Raw genomic sequence first — 22,695 nt, forward strand, 5'->3', positions numbered from 1 at the left:
CGTGACAATATGGTCCACACAGGATCTTCCGGCACGGAATCCGGCTTGCTGCCGCCGGAGAGTCGCATCGATCTTCTCCTGAATCCGGGATAGGATAATTTTGCACAGAACTTTGAGAACGGTACACAGCAACATAATGCCCCGCCAGTTATCGCATATGGCCAGTTCACTAAGATACCTTGCATCCAGTCGACCGGGAAAGTTGCGGTGTCCCAGATATTACGAAATAAACGATGCAGTAGTTGAGCGGATGTCATGGGGTCAGCTTTGAGCATCTCGGCTGATATGCGGTCGACCCCTGGGGCTTTATTCGATTTCATGCTTTGGATGGCTGTTTGAATCTCTAGCAGTGATGGAGCTTCGGTATTGACACGTGTTATACGTCGGATCCTAGGCAGATCATGCCGAGGTGGTGATGGCCTGGTTGGCACTTGAAAAGTTGTTCGAAGTGCTCGAACCAGCGTTTCAGCTGGTCAGTTGGGTCGGTCAATAACTGATCATTCGCGTCTTTCACAGGCATCGTTGCATTCATCTTCGCCCCGCTTAAGCGTCGTGAGATATCGTAGAGGAGGCGAATGTCCCCGGTTGCGGCGGCTCTCTCTCCTTCGTCGGCCAGAGAGTCTGCCCACGCTCGCTTGTCCCGTCGACATGAGCGTTTTACTTCCTTCTCAAGAGCCGTGTATCGTTGACGGGCTAAGACTTTGCTCCTCTGGTTTTCGATCGCTCTATCGCGGCTTTGGCTTCTCTTCGCTCCTCTATCTTCCTCCAGGTCTCATCGGTGATCCATTGTTTTCTCTGGGTGCGTAGTTCACCCAGATTGTTCTCGCTGGTGGCGATGAAGGCATTCTTGATGGCGGTCCATTGGTCTTCCACGCTGCCACCTTCCGGAATATCTGCAGCACGCGTCTCCAGTTCTTCAACGAAGGACCGTTTCACCGTGGCATCTTCCAGTCGGCGTGTGTTGAATCGTCGTCCAACTCTTTCCTCCTGCCGACGAATCCGCGCAATGCGCAGGCGTATTTCGCCGATGAGGAGGTGATGATCAGACGCGATATCGGCACTACGTTTATTCCGTACATCAAGAAGGCTCCGTTTCCATTTTCGGCTGATGCAGATGTGGTCGATTTGATTTTCTGTAAAGCCGTCACGGGAGACCCACGTGACCTTGTAAACTGGTCGATTTGGGAAGAGCGATCCACCGATCACCATGTCGTTATTACCAAAGAATTCTGCGAACAGTTCACCGTTTTCGCTTATCTCTCCAAGACAATGGCGTCCCATGATGCGATGGTTCGAGTTGTCAGATCAGATCTTCGCATTGAAGTCGCCCAAACAGATCTTGATATCACCCTTCGGAACTCTATCTACGTCGGCATTGAGTTGACTGTAGAAGTTCTCTTTGTCTTGCAAATCGGCAGTATCGGTTGGCGCATAACTTTGAATTATAGTAAGGTCTCGGATCCGTGTTCTAAATCTGGCAACGATTATCCTTTCACTTATAGGTTCCCACTTCATAAGCGCAGAGTGTGCCTGGTGCCCGCTTAGTAGGAAGCCAGCTCCGTGATGCCGGGGAGCGTGTTCACCTCGTAAACCAGAGTATACCAGAACTTGTCCCGACGGCGTTCTGTGTTCTCCAAAGTTTGGCCAACGGACTTCTCTCAGTCCCAGGATCTCAAGCTTCATGCGGCGTGCCTCATTGGCAAGTTGTGCCAATTAACCCTGCTGGGCTAGGGTTAAAACGTTCCATGTTCCTATTCGTGTCCGTTGTTTCGCGCTAAGAGTCGTCGCCGTAAAATCAGTCCGTATTCTTTCATTATCGGATTCTCGAACAAATTGATGTTTCGGGAACAGTAGGTTGTTGGCCCAAGGTTCCCTATCCACCGGGATGGGGCTGCCATCTTAGGTATAGCTACCGGGTAATAGCATTTCATACTCAGCCGCTGGATGCCAGAACAGACGCTGTTGGAGCCGCACCTCCTTGGTGGATAGACGCTCGATCAGTCGGGTCAAATTTGTTTAAAGTCCCACCCAACACCAGGACTAGGCTAGTGCGCTTTGAGCGGCACACGGTCGCTTTGATAGGGCCTGCTTGGGGACACATGCAGCTTTTTATAGAAGTTCAACAGAGCCCACTGTCGAACCCCACCACATCCTAGGCAGACCCCATAATACGCACCCTCTCACTCTAGCTGATGTCAGAAGGACAACAGTGCCCAGGCTGCACTACCAGCTAAGTACGCAACCCTTAATTGGCGGTCTATTGTCATCGGCAGACCCCACTATGGGGGATCCCCATACAAGCGAGCGGTCAAAAATAAAATTGGACTTTTAAAGTGATTTTCCACTTAGTTTTAGCTGTGTATGGTCGAAATAGCATGAATATACAATTTCCAACCCCCTTTGGGGATCGTCTATGAATTACGTAATTATTTTTTCATAGGTTCGATTAACGTGACAAAGCAAACCTATTTGGGAAGTTGAAATTTCGTGCGTTTTCTTAAGGAGAAGGAAGGGGCTGTACAAAACTAAGTTCAGCAATTTATGGACATTATGGCGGCGATCATGTTAAATGACATTAATTTCATGACATTCCGTGATATTTTTTGTTCTCACTTTCATGCCTCACAATTTGTATTTAGAACAATTTGTTTGAAAAAGTACTAGGATCTGAAGGATCATAAAGCATTCAATGTTAATCAAATAATCAGAATTGAAAATACCTTTTGAAAAAGGGTATTAGCAAATTAGAAATCGCAATCCCATGACATTTTTACGTGTACAAGTTATTCAAAAATGAGATTAATATATTCTCAAAAATGTGGACATTCATTGTGGAATGTAAGAATGCTCCATTCTTCCGAAAAGCAAAATTCTTTTAATTTAAATAACAACACTATTTGAATTACTTTTGATTTGTTTTCATGATTTCTACAAGTTATATACAGCATCATTCTTTTCTGTGTCAAGGTTTAAGTCTTCAATGATATTTTCTTCAATTCCATCAACGATGGAAGATGAGATAAATTCATCTAAAGTATTAGAAGATAAAGAACTTTTGAAAATCTTCAAATATTACAAAATTACGCATGGCATAAGAATAACTAAGTGAAAATTTTTTCCAACGTCTCCTCGTTATCCAAATCGAGCTTAAAATGGATCTGATTCATGTAAGGCACGAAGGAAAATGTCAACATTTGCCTCTCTTGATCATTTTCTTGCATTATGAGTTCTAAATTTCTTCAACTGTTTATATTGACTTTCCGCTGGTTGTTCAGCCAGTGAACCTCAAAGTGTAGATGAGTGAATAAATATTTCCCTACCATTAGCCAGACATTCATGAACACTAGCAGGAATTTCATACGCTCCGTTCTAACTAAGATATTGTTCGTCTTTACTTTTGCAATAAACATGTCGGGAATTATTGATTCCAGGAGATTTATAAATATTTACATATTATGAAATCTCATATTTAGTTCTCCATCAGTAGCTAATGAATAGCTCAGAAAATTAGGTTTAGAGAATGACTCAAACCACTCAAGCCCCAAACGCATTTCAGCGGAATGGCGACGGAAACAGTAAAATTTGACAGGAAATATATGAGCGAACTGTTAAATCCTTCCGTTACCGTTGTGCTGCATTGCATTGGGGGTTTTATTCATTTACTCCTTTGAAAAGTTAATTAAATGAGCTCAAATGGTTATAAATAAAGTCGAAGTTATTACCAATAAATGTATTTTGACCATACCCTTTGAGCGCATAGTTCAGTCTGACCCATTTTCAATAGGAAACGATGGGACTAGATTTCCCGTCGAATGAAACTTGTTGCGAGAAAATCGGACACAAATAAGTGTCTAAATGGCGATTGCGTTCTTTTGCGCACATACATACAGACGCGCATGCACACACATACAGACATCACCTCAATTCTTCGCGCTGAGTTAGTTGATATATACCACTAGGGGTCTCCGGGCCTTCTATCAAACATTCGTTTTTGGAATGAGCATTAACCTTGGAGTACGAGAGAGGCAAAACACGGTAAAAAACAAATGAAAAAAAATCAGAGTGACTTAACTATGTTAATTGCAAATACTGGCAAGAAATTCTTTCGGGACATTTTAGTCGAAGCTTTGTCCTTGATGTGTATCATAAAAGAACCTGGGGATTCCTGAGGAAAAAAGTTCTTCACTATCAAAGTTGAAAATAGCGTCGTTTTTGAAAAAATATTGCTTCCGCATTTTTCAATTTTTTTCACAGTGTAACCATTAGTTTTTGCACACCATTTAAAAGCTTATACAATAACCTTTGTAATGATGTATTAACATTGAAGAAAAACATTTAAAAAATATTTCAATAAATAGTTGAAAATAAAATATTTTTCAGAAAATTTGCTAACTTTTTACCCATTTCTGACTTTGCCACCTTATATCTTTTGGAACTAGTGCACCTAGAGACTTCAAATTCAGAATTTCTCTTAATTAGAGTATTGACAATGGAGAGAAAATATTTTAAAATAATTCGGAAGACATGACATTTTCGATTAATGACCGCCCGAAATCCTATAGTGGACCCGTGGAAGCGTGAGTATTGGAACTTGTGAGGACCAGAGCTATGTTAGGCGCCCCTTCCCGGATGTCAACTCACCATTTCGCAGCCCAGTGAAGTTGAATGCAGAACCAAATTTCAATGAGTTGTTGCTTCTAAAGTGAAACATGATGATTGCGCCAACGAGTATATTTTTCGTGCTGGTAGTTTTTTGATTGATTTCGAGAACTTGTGAAGTTGAATGCAGAACCAAACTTCAATGAGTTGTTGCTTCTTAAGTGAAACTTGATGATTGCGCCAACGAGTATATTTTTCCTGCTGGTAGTTTTTTGGTTGATCTCGAGAACTCTGGGTTTAGTGAAGTTGAATGCAGTCCCAAAACTCAATGAGTTGTTGCTTCTTAACCTTTGCATCCCCAACCTCTTTTGTGCATCAAAATTTTGGGGATGTTTTTGCTCTAATTCATTCAATTTTTGACCGATTTGTTTGAAATTTTCAGACATGAACCGAAAAATATCATAGTTTTAGAGGGTCAATCGATTGGATATATCGGTGCAACGATTCCGGATTTATACGGAATTCCAGTGGGGTCTGTCGGGAGGCCATTTTGGACATTTTTGACTTTTTTGTTTGTTATTCGTACCAATATCGTCTTTCTATACCCGTATCGTGAAGAAAATTTGTTTGCGATGCTTCTGAACGAATTTGGAAGCACGATGGCCACACTGGAACCGGTTCCGGGGCTCTAACTGGGGACATATATCAGATTGCTTCGAAATATATCATGAGGCATATCAATCATCGGCATTTTTTGGTGAAAGTTGTTTTGAAATTAGATTTAGATTTCTACTATCAATTTTGATCCTTTAGATCCAGTTGATCCAAACATCCCGGGACACCTGGAACCAATCCCGAAGACCCTGTGGAAGACTTGAATCCGGTTTTTGGGAAAAACAGCATGCGACATATCAAACTTCATGATTCACCATGACAAAAATGTAGGATAACATTTTTTAGATCTTGATTTTACTTCTGGCCAGTTCCGGGGTAGACCTGTGCGCCAGCACCGGTTCCGGGGTAGACCTGTGCGCCGAATGAAATTTAATCGGCGGCGGCGTGATAAAAAAATAGCCAGTGGTGGTGGCGTCACACCGTTGGCGGTGTATCGCCGTAGAAATTTCTCCGGAAGTTCCCCCAGGTATTCCTCCGGAAGTTCCTCTAGCAGAAATCGCTCTCGAAAGATAACGAACAACGATAAAAGAGAGGCAAAAACCTCTTGTATACAAGTTGAAAAAAAAAACTTATTCGCATAGACGGCCCCCACCGATGGGGTTAGATAAAACGCTTTGTTCTCGCTCATTTCAAGTTGGGGACCATATATTTTCGCACAGATGTGTAGAACAAGTTGAAATGCATCATCAGAACCGGTGCCCCCCGAAATTGGGGTTTCTTGAAAAAAAAACATATGAATCATAAGTTGTAGCACCCCGAATCAGTTCATTATCGCAACAGCTACCGAAAAACGTCTCTCGCGGTATGCCACCTATCGAGAGTATATACAGACATGATAAGTGAGAGATTTGCTCATTCTCATTTGGATTGAAACCCTGTCCTCTAGGAATTCCTCCGGAAGTTCCTCCGGAAGATTCTCCATGAATTCCTCCGGAAGTTCCTCCAGGAATTCCTCCGGAAGTTCCTCCAGGAATTCCTCCGAAAGTTCTTCCAGGAATTCTGTGGTAGCGTAACACCGTTGGCGACCGGTGGATGCGGTGTATCGCCGTAGAAATTTCTCCGGAAGTTCCCATAGGTATTGCTCCGGAAGTTCCACCGAGAATTTCTTCGGAAGATTCACCAAGAATTCCTTTGGAAGTTCCACCGAGAATTTCTCCGGAAGTTCCTCTAGGAATACCTTCGGAAGATCCTCCAGGAATTCCTTCGGAAGTTCTTCCATCAATTCCTCCGAAAGTTCCTCCAGGAATTTCCCCGGAAGTTCCTCCAGGAATTCTTCTGGAAGTTCCTCCAGGAATTCCTCTGGAAGTTCCTCCAGGAATTATTCTGGAAGTTCCTCCAGGAATTCCTCCGAAAGTTCTTCCAGGAATTCTGTGGTAGCGTCACACCGTTGGCGACCGGTGGATGCGGTGTATCGCCGTAGGATTTCTCCTCTAGGAATACCTTCGGAAGATCCTCCAGGAATTCCTTCGGAAGATACTCCAGGAATTCCTTTTGAAGATCCTCCAGGAATTCCTTCAGAAGTTCTTTCACCAATTCCTCCGACAGTTACTCCAGAAATTCCTCCGGGAGTTCCTCCAGGAATTCCTACGAAAGTTCCGCCAGGAATTCCTACGGAAGTTCCTCCAGAAATTCCTCCGGGAGTTCCTCCAGGAATTCCTCCGGAAGTTCTTCCAGGTATTCCTCCGGAAGTTCCTCCAGGAATTCCTCCGGAAGTTTCTCCAGGAATTCCTCCGGGAGTTTCTCCAGGAATTCTTCCGGAAGTTCCTCAAGAAATTCCTCCGGAAGTTCTTCCAGGAATTCCTCCGGAAGTTCCTCCAGGTATTCCTCCGGAAGTTCCTCCAGGAATTCCTCCGGAAGTTCCTCCAGGAATTCCTCCGGAAGTTCCTCCAGGAATTCCTCCGGAAGTTCCTCCAGGAATTCCTCCGGAAGCTCCCCCAGGAATTCCTCCGGAAGCTCCCCCAGCAATTCCTCCGGAAGTTCTTCTAGGAATTCCTCCGGAAGTTCTTCCAGGAATTCCTCCGGAAGTTCCTCCAGGAATTCCTCCAGGAATTCCTCCGGAAGTTCCTCCAGGAATTTCTCCAGGAATTCCTCCGGAAGCTCCTCCAGGAATTCCTCCGGAAGTTCCTCCTGAAGTTCCTCTAGGAATTCCTCCGGAAGTTCCTCCAGAAGTTCCTCCAGGAATTCCTCCGGAAGTTCCTCCAGGAATTCCTCCGGAAGTTCCTCCAGGAATTCCTCCGGAAGTTCCTCCAGGAATTCCTCCGGAAGTTCCTCCAGGAATTCCTCCGGAAGTTCCTCCAGGAATTCCTCCAGAAATTCTTCCAGGAATTCCTCCGGAAATTCCCACAGGAATTCCTCCGGAAATTCCCCCAGGGATTCCTCCGGAAATTCCTCCAGGAATTCCTCCGGAAATTCCTCCGGAAATTCCTCCAGGAATTCCTCCGGAAATTCCTCCGGAAATTCCTCCAGGAATTCCTCCGGAAATTCCTCCAGGAATTCGTCCGGAAATTCCTCCAGGAATTCGTCCGGAAATTCCTCCAGGAATTCCTCCGGAAATTCCTCCAGGAATTCCTCTTCAGGGATTTTTTGCATTACGCGAAGCATATACTGCGAACACCTTCAATTCTAAGAAGTGCAAAGAGCTTGTAGCATACAGTCGGAATTCGCTGGTTGGGATCTTAATAATTGGGTCACTTTTTAGTTGGGCCTCCGCTGGTTGGGCCACTTCCCAACTAAAAAGCAACCGAACGTCAAAATTCAATGTAAACACGGAAAACGGGATTGAGCGTCACTGAACATCATTTGTGATGTTCAAGTCGAAATACACGTGTTCAAATGGCTGTCAGTTGACCCAACTAAAAAAAAACGAATTCGTTAGTTGGGCCGAGGTCGTGGCCCAACCAGCGAATCGCGACTGTATTTGAAATTGGTTGAATGGCCTTTTGTTACGCCTGTAGACTCTTTAGCCTTACTTCAAAGATTTCTTGTATATCCATGGACATCAGCTGTAAACCTTGACAATTGGCAAAAAGTATATGAGTTTCTGTTTCCAAAACTGTCAAAATTATCCAAATCGGTTGAAAATTGTTGAAGTTATAAGAATATCAATTTACGGGAACACGGATACCCTGTCGGCCATCCACGGCCATCATCATGTCTCAATTCTTCATTCATCTTTAGCAAAAACAAAAGTTCTCAAAACTGCTCTAAAGGTCTATGAGCAGAATAAAAACGTTGACGCTCCACCTAATAAGCGAAAACTCGTCATGTCTAATTTCATCATTCATCTTTAATAAAAACAGCATTTTTCAAACTTGCTTGAAAGGTCAGAATAAAAACGTTGACGCATTTGAAAACTTCCACTTAATAAGCATCAACTCATTATGTCTCAATTCTTCATTCATGTTTTTACTAAAAACAGCTTTTTTCAACATTGCTCAAAAGGTATACGAGCAGGATAAAAACGTTGACGCGTTTAAAAAGTTCCGCGTAATAAGCATCAACTCATCATGTTTTAATTCTTCATTCATCTACCCAAAACGATATTTTGCAGAACTGCTCAACAGATCTACGAGCCAGAAAAATCTTGACGCGTTCTAAAAGCTCCACCTAAAAGCAACAACTCGTCATGTCTTATTTCTTCATTTATCTTTACTAAAACAGCATTTTACAAAATTGCTCAATAGGAGCAGGGTAAAAACGTTGACGCGTTTAAAAAGTTCCACCTAATAAGCAACTACACGTCATGTTTCGATTGTTTATTTATCTTCACCAAAACAAAAAATTTCAAAATTACTCGAAAGGTCTCACAGCATAAAAACCTTTATGCGTTTAAGAAGTTGCATCTAATAAGTATCAAATCATCTTGTCTTAATTCTTCATTCATCTTTACCCAAAACAATATTTTGCAGAAATGCTCAACAAATCTACGAGCCGCAAAAAACGTTGACGAGTTCTAAAAGCTCCACCTAAAAAGCGAAAACTCGTCATGTCTAATTTCATCATTCATCTTTATTAAAAACAGCATTTTTCAAAATTGTTTGAAAGGTCAGAAAAAAACGTTGACGCGTTTGAAAACTTCCACTTAATAATCATCAACTCATTATGTCTCAATTCTTCATTCATGTTTTTACTAAAAACAGATTTTTTCAACATTGTCTACGAGCAGGATAAAAACGTTGACGCGTTTAAAAAGTTCCGCGTAATAAGCATCAACTCATCATGTTTTAATTCTTCATTCATCTACCCAAAACAATATTTTGCAGAACTGCTCAACAGATCTACGAGCCGGAAAAAACCTTGACGCGTTCTAAAAGCTCCACCTAAAAAGCAACAACTCGTCATGTCTTATTTCTTCATTTATCTTTACTAAAAACAGCATTTTACAAAATTGCTCAATAGGAGCAGGATAAAAACGTTGACGCGTTTAAAAAGTTCCACCTAATAAGCAACTACACGTCATGTTTCGATTGTTTATTTATCTTCACCAAAAACAAAAATTTTCAAAATTACTCGAAAGGTCTTACAGGATAAAAACCTTTATGCGTTTAAGAAGTTGCATCTAATAAGTATCAAATCATCTTGTCTTAATTCTTCATTCATCTTTACCCAAAACAATATTTTGCAGAAATGCTCAACAAATCTACGAGCCGCAAAAAACGTTGACGAGTTCTAAAAGCTCCACCTAAAAAGCGAAAACTCGTCATGTCTCATTTCATCATTCATCTTTATTAAAAACAGCATTTTACAAAATTGCTTAAAAGGTCAGAATAAAAACGTTGACGCGTTTGAAAACTTCAACTTAATAAGCATCAACTCATTATGTCTCAATTCTTCATTCATCTTTTTTCTAAAAAAAGCGTTTTTCAACATTGCTCAAAAGGTATACTGCCGTGAATCGCATATCTGTCCCATCTTTGCTGGGTTTCCTATTCATATGGGACAATTATGCGATTCACGGCAGTATACGACCAGGATAAAAACGTTGACGTGTTTAAAAAGTTCCGCGTAATAAGCATCAACTCATCATGTTTTAATTCTTCATTCATCTACCCAAAACAATATTTTGCAGAACTGCTCAACAGATCTACGAGCCGGAAAAAACCTTGACGCGTTCTAAAAGCTCCACCTAAAAAGCAACAACTCGTCATGTCTTTTTTCTTCATTTATTTTTACTAAAAACAGCATTTTACAAAGTTGCTCAATAGGAGCAGGATAAAAACGTTGACGCATTTAAAAAATTCCATCTAATATGCATCAACTCATTATGTCTCAATTCTTCATTCATGTTTTTACTAAAAACACCTTTTTTCAACATTATCCAATAGCAGGATAAACACGTTGACGCGTTTAAAAAGTTCCACCTAATAAGCAACAACACGTCATGTTTCGATTGTTCATTTATCTTTACCAAAAACATTTTTTTTTCAAAATTACTCAAAAGGTTTTTACGAGCAGGATAAAAACCTTAATGCGTTTAAGAAGTTGCACCTAATAAGTATCAAATCATCTAGTCTTAATTCTTCATTCATCTTTACCCAAAACAATATTTTGCAGAAATGCTCAACAAATCTACGAGCCGCAAAAAACGTTGACGCGTTCTAAAAGCTCCACCTAAAAAGCGAAAACTCATGTCTCATTTCATCATTCATCTTTATTAAAAACAGCATTTTACAAAATTGCTTAAAAGGTCAGAATAAAAACGTTGACGCGTTTGAAAACGTCCACTTAATAAGCATCAACTCATTATGTCTTAATTCTTCATTCATCTTTTTACTAAGAACAGCGTTTTTCAACATTGATCAAAAGGTATACGAACAGGATAAAAACGTTGACGCGTTTAAAAAGTTTCTCCTAATAAGCATCAACTCATCATGTTTTAATTCTTCATTCTTCTTTGCTAAAAAGAGCATTTTACAACATTGTTTTCATATTATGTATCACAACTACTCATACGGACTTGCTTCAAGACTTCAGCATACTACTTTCCAGCAGAACATCTTATATCTAAGTTCATCAGTAGGTACCCTAGCTATTTTCAAGACATTTTGAAATAACCATGCTTCTAATTTTAGTACCAACATTGTACTGAATAAAAGTCTTATACTAGCAGGCTATCGTTTTTTATAAAGCACCAATTACCAATTCCAAAAGCAATATCAGCGTTTCCAAAATATTCACTCAATATTTGATAAATTGTTTCAGGAAAACTTTGAAATTGATTTCATATTAGTATTAGTTAGCATAATTGAAAAATTTTCTTAGTTAGACAAATCTGAAATTTAGCATTACCTATCTTATTTTACTATTACTCAACATGTCTAATTTTAATTTTAGATTTCCAAAAATCGTTATGTATTGCTGTATGATTATGATATGTAATTGTACCTAACCCACCTAAACCCATTGAAAATTGCCGGCATCAATAAAACAATTATTTTTTAATCTTGACTCACCATTCTAGAAGTTATTCCATTTATTATATTTGAAAACAAATATTCAATTATTTAATTAAAAACATTTTAAAATAAAAACATCACTACGTAATGCACGAATTCGAACTCAGCAGGAAAAAAGCTCGACCTGTGAAATCAGCCGGGAAAAAGCTCAATATTGTGAAGTTAGCAGGAAAAAAGCTCAAAATGTGAAGTTAGCAGGAAAAATATTTTTACCTGCTCATAGTTCATGCATTCAGGCACAGGTGGCGCACTGAAAGAGCTTTTTTCCTGCTCGATTTTTCCTGCTAGTTTAGCAGAGGTGTCTCGAACTGCTGCTGAGTTGTTAGACATGGCTCACTCAATGCATAACATAAATCCAGGGGGGGGAGTAAGCCTGTCATCCACGAACAAATCAAGTCTACCTAAGATTATAGATAGTGGAATATATAGATGAGCGAAGATAAATCCTCTGTCTCCAAACGAACTGTCAAACGTGTCTCCAAACGAGCATGACGTCACGATTTCAATGGAAACGTTAAGGGCTGTGACGTCATATGCGCGTGTGCACGGGCAAAAAAATCGACTCAGCCATGCTTTCGCTCATCTATAGATTCTACTATCTATACCTAAGATGTATTATCCGGGCCTCGCCGCTTGGGAAAGGCGGGTCACCCTGGGCCACCCCGCTTGGCAAGTGTAACATTTTTCGAACTGGAATCTTGTAGGATATTGGTTAACCTACACTAGTGCTGACTAACGAAAAAATTGTGGGATTGTTTATTTACATTTGCTTCATACTACATGCAGAGGAGGCGCGATGCACCGCATATTACCCCCCTGCATAAATCATCTTATTGCTGAATATGAATCATAATGGATCAATCAAGGTAACTCATTTTGCACTCACCGCATCGAAACAACGGCGACACTGTGCACGCATATTTCTATTCGTGTTGTTTTGACAGAACATGTCTACGGTGGCTCGATCTGTTTGTTTCATAGCGGCAGTTTTTGCTTATTGATTGATCCATTGGCCTCTTATTCAATAAGTCAATCTGTCAAACTACAGTTTGTTAATAACTGTACAAGTTTTATTCCAACCATTGTTCGTCCAGTCATAACCGTCGCACACTGGGAAAATATTTAAAATAATGTCAAAACAATAAACTAAAATTCGTCCGCAATGCTATTTATGAACTTATTTTATTTTATTTTTTTCCCCTTTGGATTGCTATGATCGGGGTGGGTTTGTGAAAATTGACAAGTGATTATGCCGGAAGAACTAGTCTACTTTGACCAAATGAACACCGGACAGTGGGAATCAGCTAACATAATCCTCTTGAAAACTTTCAGGAATGTGGTTTGGTTAGTCAAGTCAGTCACATAGGACAAAGTCTAGTCAAAATGTAAATTTGAATATGTCAGTATTGTTTGTATGTACGTTAGGCGTTGATTATTTATTGAGTCATTTCTATTATTGTGAGTTGTATAATTAATGTAAAACACTACTTGTCTTCTATATTTTAGATCTGTTATTGTCATTGTGTTGTTGTCGGTTGTCTGTCTGTTATGTTTCAACATAAAGGTCTTATATAACTTTGTCTTATTGGTGTTTTAGTCATTGTTAGATACAGTATGTATAAAACTACAAAAGAATTGTTGAGTATTGCATTACAAATCCTATGTCCTTCCTCTATCTATCAATATCTGCTTTCTCCTTTTATCAATCTCTTTTTCTCTTTTATATCTCAATCTCTACTTTTTTCTTCTGTCTCTCTTCTATCTCAGATTTTCAATTTTAATATTTTTTTATCCAATAGTACAGTAAACTTCTACCTTGGCTAGTCTAAACAATTTCTCAAACAAAAAATTTAAAAACAATCTTTTTAATAACTGAATCTAATATGTTCAATATTATTATTTCATTTTATGATCAATCTATTTTTTTTTTAATCCTACGTTTTTTCTTGGCTGATTTCTGGTTTCCTATGATGTTAAGACTTATCATCAGAACCAATACAAAGTTTATGCAAGAATGCAGCCGATCCACTGTGAATCGTTAGAGGCGCACTGAAGTGCTCCAAATGTGATATGATTGTCAAATGCTGAAATTAGTGCAATTAAGATACCATTCAATAAAGATAAAGATCAACATTCATGCGATAATATTGGGATTCCACACATTAAAGATTCAACAATTTTCCGACATTATTCAAGAAGTTTGTCCGACTTTTAATAAATGTAAACAACTTCATAACTACACCCAGACGCTACAAATAGGTTCCATACCGGTCAATGCGTTCCGCATGAATGCATGAATTTTCTTCTTTTTCTTTATACTTCTCATGCTTCAGCAATTTTATTCATTATAATCTACAACAGCTTTATAAATCTTCTTCTTCTTCTTATTGGAATTACATCCCCACACTGGAACAGAGCCGCCTCGCAGCTTAGTGTTCATTAAGCACTTCCACAGTTATTAACTGCGAGGTTTCTAAGCCAAGTTACCATTTTTGCATTCGTATATCATGAGGCTACCACGATGATACTTTTATGCCCAGGGAAGTCGAGACAATTTCCAATCCGAAAATTGCCTAGACCGGCATCGGGAATCGAACCCAGCCACCCTCAGCATGGTCTTGCTTTGTAGCCGTCTTACCGCACGGCTAAGGAGGGCCCAGGTTTATAAATCACGAATATAAAAAGCATGTCTTGAAAATAAATCATTATTTTCCTAAAAATCAAATTTTCCAGTTCTACAACCTACATTTTCTCTCAAACAGAAAAATCATAATGTTTTCTTCCACTGCACTGTCCTCAGATCAGATAAATGTGAAATCCAATGGTTAAGAAGGACAAAGGTTAAGAAGGATGTCCAATGCTTGCTTATTAACTTACTATTCAAACTCAATTCGACCACCCTTTTAGAGCATCACATCATAGTCGAACAGAGAACTTTAAAAATCATTAGTTCAGCACATTGTTGAACTTCCTTGATGTGCTGAAGTGTGATAAAACGAAAACGTTAGTTCGACTTCAAATAAAGGTAGTAAACAAATAAATAAGCCAAGTCGAATATTAGTTGGATCAAATGCTGAAATGAAATCTGTCTATCGAATTATTCAGCATCCATTTTATTCAGCTACGAATATCACAAATAAACAATAATTCAACCTAGATGCTTATTTGTAGTTTGTCATTGTTTGTTGGGGTCGTCGACCACAGAAGGAAGGGTGGAAGAAGAGGAAGGAAATTGCATTGCATTGCAAAATAGCATTGCAAGATTTCATTAAGAATTTCCTCCAGGAATTTCTTTGAAAATTCCTCCGGAAACAACTTCTGAAATATTTCTCCAGAAATCCGGAAATTTCTTTTGGATATTCCTTTGGCTTTGTTCTGTTATTCCTTTACGAATTCCTTCGGAAAATTATTAAGGTTTTGAAAATTCGCGTAGGAATTTCTTAGAAAGTCTCTTTAGAATTTTTTTTTATTTTTTTTTAGAAATTAATTCAAGAGTTCCTTCAGAAATTCCACCGGAAATCCTTTTGGAGATTCTTTCACAAATACCTTAAGAAATTTCTTCAGAAATTCTTTCAGCGTTGAACTTGAATTCTAAATTTAAAAAAAAAGACTTTAATAAAAATAAAAAAAATCAGGATTTTTTAAAAAGTACTCCAGAAATTCATTTAGAACTTTCTCCAGCAAATCTTTCAGATCTTTCTGCAGGAAATTACTTAGGATATTCCTCAGTTTTTTTAGCAACTTTTTAAGAAATTTCTTTGGAAATTCCTCTGGAATTTTCTTCAAAATTTCCAGAATTTATTTAAACATTTCTAAGGAAATTCCTTTAGAATGTTTTTCGGTGATACCAGCGGGAAATCCTTCAGAGCATTCTTTAGATTTTTTAGGCATTCCTTTGGGAAATAGTTTGGAAATATCATTTAGAATTTCTTGACAAATTCTTTTTAATAAATCTTTGACTTTTTCGTTGAAAATTCCATCAAAAATTCTTTTAAATATTCTGTTAAAAATACCCTTGAGAAAGTATTAAAGTATTATCACGAACTTCTCTAGAAATTTCATCGGAAATTTCGAATAAAATTGATCAAAATTAGCGTGATATCAGATTTTTTTCAGAATAATATTAGCGTAGGGGAACTGTTCCATTTTCCATCTCACTGAACATATATTCATCTCATCGCTAAACAAAGAAATTCGGCACCAATTCGTGCTTACTGCTAAAAAAATCACAAAACAAACCAAATACCTTTTCATTGCTTTGTTTTTCGTGAGACCATATATATATATTTATAAAAAAACACAGAATATTAGTAGGGTGGTTCAAAAAACGACCCAGCTCCAACACGCTCAATCGATTCCGTCCCATGCTCCGACTGTCCTCCAAAAACCGAATTGAACAAAAACAGGTTGAGCAGAAGCCGATTCAAGTTTGTATGAAAACTAGTATGGGAAACAAAACCTTTCGTTACACTGGCTACAGCGCCTCCCCTCCAAACGCTGGCGAAAAGAGAACCCACATAGCTGAAAGCAACATTCTAAAGACTTCACTGAACGAAAATCGCACCGCAGGAGAGATCTATTGATTACGTAACGCAAAAAATAGCATTTAATACCCCGCTCGCCCCCATGTCACACTTTTTGTATGAAGTATCTGCCCCTGGTGCAATAGATATCACAGACAAATTTTGTCTATTTAGTTGAAGCACACGTTTCTGATGCCACACTGATGACTTCTGCGAAGCCTAATTATCATGCTAAAGACACGCAACCTCGATTGAAATCGACTTCTAACTATTGGAACGACCATTCAATATGCATTGTCTACAGAGTTAAAGTTCTTGAATATTTCATCCATTCATATGGTCTCCCCCCTCGCCAGCGCCCAATGACGGAGCGCCACAATCAGAATAATGTAAAATTCAACCTCGCCATATCAACTGTCATACAAACCTGAAACGACCTGAGCACGGTAAGCCTCTATTCAAACCAACCCAAACCATCGGATGACACCCAAATTATAAATCATAATCGACTGAGCGTGGCGGAGCAAAATTATTTTTTGAACCACCCTAGTTATTAGTTTGCTGCTGCCGGTGCCGTTGTTTACATTCGCTTCGCGATCAGTTTTTAATCATTTTTTTCGGGCAAAAATAGCAGTTTATATTAAGTTTTCGGATTAAACAAGTGATTGATTTCGAAAAGTGATGTTTAATTTGCATTCCATCAACATTTCGAGCTGCTCATGTGAGGAGAAGTGGATAAAAACTTGATTTTTTCAGTGCCCTTTAAGAAGAAGTGAAGTGCAGTGATGAACCCACGAAATCGCGAACGGCTAATAAATCGGCACGAAAGTGCTGATTTATGATATTATTCGAGCTGAAATGCATAAGACACTTTGGATAAACATGTTCATTATCACGGTAAGTGAATAAATATGCTGTGAACAGGTTAGTAATTTGAATATTAAACTTTTGTTCGATGCATTCGAATGTTGGTGGGAGAGGAGTGCGGGAGGTGTGGGGTTGACCCGTGGGAGGTTCGGTGCCATATTGACTGCCATCGTGGTACTCTTCCAACTATGTCCTTAAGTAGTGTAAAATAAGGATGGTTACTCATGCTTCGATATAACGTACAACTTTGAAATCGATATGTACGTTATATCGAAGCTTACCTGTAATAAACAAATGAAAAAATGTTTGTTTTCGTTTTTTACTTGATGGAATATGATTCATAGACTATTGCCCTTTGAATTATTCATGTTTTTATTTTTGCATTATTTTGAAGAAAAGTTTTGCCAAAACCCCACCCCCCATAATTTTCTGAAGTTGGCTCTTCTGCTTAGTAAATTAGTGTTTTTCAATACATTCCTGAAGATTTTTCCAGGAAAATCTCAAAAAAAAAATTACAATACAACCCCTAATTGATTTCCCGAATAAATTCTTAGATTTCTCTAGGTATTGCTTTGGGAATTCTCCAGAAATTCCTTTGAAGATGGCAAAACGTTTTTTTGCCCATAGATTGGATAAACGATCCATAAATGTTCAACACATTTTCAATTGTATGATTTGATTGATACATTTTTTCAAAGCTATGGATCATTTTCATCTTTTGAGAGAGTTCTTCAAAGATTATGAACAAGCGGATTTTTTTCGGAACGATTTTGGCGTTATCTAAAAATCGGCGAGTCACGTGTCCCAGCTCAGTTCCGTCAGTCGAGGCCGATAGCAATTCAAAATCAGGACCGAAAGTAGGGCTGGGTCGGCTACAGCTTACATTAGAGAGGAATCGAAATTTGTGAACAAGCATGGAAACTGGAACTCAGCTGGACAGCAGAGGCGGAGAGAGATTAATGGCGATGTGGCCTCCATATAGAAATAAAAAAAAGTCGAGTGAAATACATCTTGGCGACATGTTAAGCTAGACATGGCTCAGGATGACCCATAAGTTAAAGTAAGTCAGTAAGTATGGACAGAAGTTTCTCCAAACTTCTCCTTGTCTGAGATGATCAGACCTGGATTGATCGGCGAGTGTGCTTTGGTAAGTAAATGGGTCGAATAAAAAAAAGCAAGTTCTAGTTTACAACACTTTGAGTAGTAAACGTCACTTGTAGGTTGTACATGTTTGAAAAAATAAGAGACTTTGCTACACTACACATTTTGAACATATGTACTACAAACAACTATGAGCAATGCAGTGTTTACTACTGATTTCTTGTAGTCTGCTCTAACCATTGCTTCTCATGCCTTAGATGCAGGCGTTATTTTAGAAATTTTAATTTGAAAACAAAGCACAACATCTTTTCATGACTGCTTTTAATGCGAAATTGAACAAAGAACCCACGATACTTTTATTTGCTCGCCCGAGATAGAAAAAGGCCCTTCGCTCTGTCTTATGACGATCACGACCCTTTGCAGTAGTGATCTTGAGACAAAATTCCGCCCATATCAAAGAAGGTGTTTTTTTTGCAAATCGATTAATTCTAAATATTTCTTTTCATTGTCGGGCTCAATTAGGGTTTTTCCAATATTTTTATTCGAAAGTTTGACTGATTTTGCAATAGTCACCGACACAACACTTTCTTGTAGGATGCGTCGTTTTTCGATCATACCATTTAGAAAAAAAAATCGGTGAGAAAAAGTAGGCAAAGTGGCTTTTGATGACAAAGTTTACATATCCAGAAAGTTCAATTGAAATCTGAGTGGGTACTGCCAACTCCATTTATGAGTTGCCGCGAAATGCGTCATTTGTGAAATAAATTAAAATGGGGATATTACTGTATACGCTAGGCTTAGTTGTATCAATGCTGTAACCAGGCAGGTAGGAAATAATATTAATTAATAAACGTTTTGATCACATTAGGCCAAATGACCATTATGCCAAACAACCATTAGGTTGCTTTTTTATGTAATCACATCCGAAGAAAATCAAAATTAGAATTGCAGATTATCTGTTTAGAGCTCGGCAAAACTGTCCAAATGTTGTTCAAAAATAAAGTTATTTTCATCCAAAATACCGACAAATATATTTTTGGAAACTTAATAGAAGAAATTATTAGAATGAAGCTCGCAATTACGTCGTATTCCTCAGTTTCGATAAGTTTTCAATTTAGCCTTCAAGTGGAATACTTTTACTTGAGTTTTGGACAGAATATAAAACAAGACATGCGTAGAAGGCAAAAAACGATCATCATTTAAATGCACTTCATCAAACCAGCTGTGCAGATTAGGCCTGGCAAAATAGATAAAACTGTACCACACAACAAATAACAAGCATCAATATTTGCATTGCATCAAGCAGACAACACAATCCAATCCCACCACTCCAATGAAGCAAACCTTACTTTTGTTCGCACTGCCTTGCGGTTCGCCATCACTAGCACTGAGCGTCCGCTCCTCGTCCAGTTCGTGTATGACCTCATCCATATTTTTCTCCAGATCCATTACATTACCGTTGCCTTCTATGTTCAGTATCGGTGAAATGGCATCCAGTTTTTTCGGGGCCACCAACCCAACCATCACTTCCTCGTCATCGTCCAGACATTCACTTAGATTCAACAGAGATTCGGCGCCAGTTGCGGTCTGGTTTGGAGCATCGCAAATCGCTTCCCCTTCCTGCTTGGCCGTTTTGGACGTGGCCTTTGAGCGGCTGCTCGTTCTGACAATGTTCATTATCGGTGAAGGAAGCGTTGGACATGCGCCGTCCACGGTATCCAAGGGAGAAGGCGCTTCAGGGACGATTTCGTACTCGCCACTAGTTGTGACCGAGTCAGATGATTTGATGCTGAGATTATCGTCCGCTTTTGCTGGGTTCGCATTTAGCTCAGAACTTGTAAATACGACTGTCGTTGTTGAGGATTCATTGTTAAAACCAGTAATAGAGACATTTTCCATCTTATGTTTTATAAGTTTAGACTAGTTGATATCTCTAATTGAGTAACCAACTGCAAGATCATTGAGATGAGATTTTTTTCAGTTTTATATATTGTTCAAAATACGTTCTTAAAGAATAAACCACGAAGGTTTCACATTTTTGTTGATAAAATCTGAAATTGGAAAAAATAAGAGAAATAATTTTGAATTATTGAAAATTTTAAAATAAATGTTAAACACAATATTTTCTAAAGTTTTAGAGCCTCGAGCCCAGATGTGCTGACCGGGGTATTGTAAGCTTATGGTGTACACGACATCCACAAGTGCGTTCAGAACTTCCTCTAACATAGGCCAAAATTTATGGCTGTTGAGAAGCACCTTTTTTGTACTTGTACAAATTTTGTTTTTAGTTGTTGGCCTTCTTGCTGTCCTGGTGACCATCAATGGATATAAGAACTAGAAAAGATTACTGGCAAGCCTAGCCATGATGTCTGATAGATAAATAACTGAGAATGGCATCGTAAAAAAAACGACATGGGACAACAATGCTTGGCACGGCAGAAAACTTCACTCCTACAAACTCCTGACTGTCGTGATATATGCTTTATAAGGTGTAAATGTACAAAGGAATCCCAGACACATGTTCACGACTTGCGGTTAGCAGCAGTAAAGCTTGTTTATCTGAATACCTATATAGGCTATTAGATCAAACCAAGGATGTTATCGATCATTTAGTAGCTTGTCAATAACTCATTCCAGAGGCTAAATTTCAATATGTGGTGTATGGTGGACTTCGAGTGCAAAGTTTTATCTACACCTCTACCTAACAGTTCGTTGTATGTTTTTCACTTATAACGGAGCTATAGCTCCAGCAGCAGTATCTTATACTAAATGATTGAAATTTTGTTATCATTTAGTATAAGTTACTGCTACTAGCGCTATAGCTCCGTTATAAGTTGAATTCAAACATCGACCTGTTAGGCATAGTTGTAGCAAAACCTTCGCACTAGGAGTCCACCAAACAACACATTTTGAAATTTAGCCTCTGGAATGAGGTATTGAACGCATTTTACTAAATGATCGATAACATCCTTGGATCAAACCTTTTATTTAATCATGTTTTCTGGTTTTCCGTGTTCATACTTTCCTTTTCCTTGACTCGATAAAAAGTATTATAATAATTTGATGTTGTACCTACTAAGAAAAACATTTTCAGCCCTAATAATGCTTCCTTAACTATACTACATACAAAACAATAAATAAAATGTCCCAGAACAATATTCACCATTTCAAAAATTAAAGTAAAATCCATTAAAGATTTTAATCAATATCTGTTGTCACTTCATCAAGTTATAATCATTTGAAGGAATCTACATTATAATATACAGATACGCAACGTACTGTTTGCATTACGTAAATTAAGAATATTATTTGCTACCTATTATAGATTATAATAATCGATATACTGCCCCCTGTCAGAAAACATTCGACTACCAAACTACGCAAAAATCGCCGATTCAAATTGCGTTCAGTCCAGTGAGCCGCTGGTGAAATTCTCAGGGTGAAATTACGGAAAATAAACCCAGCTCAGCTACTGACGAATTGTATAATCTGCCCCTGTTCATAAGAATCACATACTGCTGCATCCCACCCAGAAACCGACGGAACAGAAAAACAACAAACAGTATCGATCCCGTTCGGGTTCTGCCCGTTCTGCCACCCCCCGCCCACTCGAGCAATCAATCTATTGAGAAGAATCATTGCCAGTCCGTTCCAATATCTTTTGTGCTCTTTTTTTTCGCCACGGTGAAAAGAATTTTCATTTTCAAAATACAATACCAAATATCGACCGAATTGATAAAACTTCACATTTTACGCCAACACTACATCCCAAACGTACCTCTAGCGATAAATTTGCCAAGCTTGCACTGTTTTCAATCGCACTATTTTGGGCAAACAACTCGAACAATAAACGGGATACTTTTCTTTTCGCGAGCACGATCAATCATCCTCATCATCGACGTTTTTCCTTCGCATGAAGTTTTGGTTTGGTTGTATGTGTAGCGTAATGACAGTTTTGTTTGTTGATGGCGGAATGCATTTTCAAGAAAGAGAGGTTCACAAACAAGAACGAGATAGAAACATTGTCTTTAGTTCGCAATGTCATTAATTCTGAAGGTCCGTTTGATGGTGATTTATGTTGGTGTTAGTGCACTACACAGTTAGAAGGAAGTACACAGAAAAAAACTAATTTTAGGAATACCATACAGGTAATCATACACCGAAAAAATTCTTTATATTGAATATATTTGTCGCACACATAAATTTTTGCAATTTGGCGACCCAAATACAGTATACCCCCGCTGATCCGACAAATGTATGGCCGGACTATCGGGGTTTCTCTCGTTAATCCGACTGTCAAATCCATACAAATGAACCAAAACAAAATCACAGCACAAATTTGAAAACTGACAGCATAATGTGTTTAAATGGGTGTTGATACTTTTTAATCCGGAAAATTCCGAAATAGCGAGATCCGGACTAAAGAGTCGTCGGATTAGCGAGGTCCGGATAAGCGGGGGGATACTGTATATGCA

The 22,695-nt window shown here is 38.8% G+C and overlaps 1 protein-coding gene across 2 annotated transcripts in view; it reads right to left on the reverse strand.

The window, feature by feature from the left end:
• LOC134208682 (rab GTPase-activating protein 1-like) overlaps positions 1-22,151 on the reverse strand; it is a 39,213-nt gene extending 17,062 nt beyond the window's left edge. For both annotated transcript variants that reach the window (XM_062684480.1, XM_062684479.1), the window contains exons 1-2: positions 21,999-22,151; positions 19,570-20,271 (exon numbers count right to left, since the gene is read on the reverse strand). In XM_062684480.1, coding sequence (XP_062540464.1) covers positions 19,570-20,119 — 550 coding nt within the window. In that variant the 5' untranslated portion in view covers positions 20,120-20,271; positions 21,999-22,151. The remainder of the gene's footprint in view (positions 1-19,569; positions 20,272-21,998) is intronic.
• Positions 22,152-22,695: the final 544 nt, after the last annotated feature.

This window comes from Armigeres subalbatus, chromosome 2 (assembly GCF_024139115.2).
Source record: "Armigeres subalbatus isolate Guangzhou_Male chromosome 2, GZ_Asu_2, whole genome shotgun sequence".
NCBI classification, from domain to species: domain Eukaryota; kingdom Metazoa; phylum Arthropoda; class Insecta; order Diptera; family Culicidae; genus Armigeres; species Armigeres subalbatus.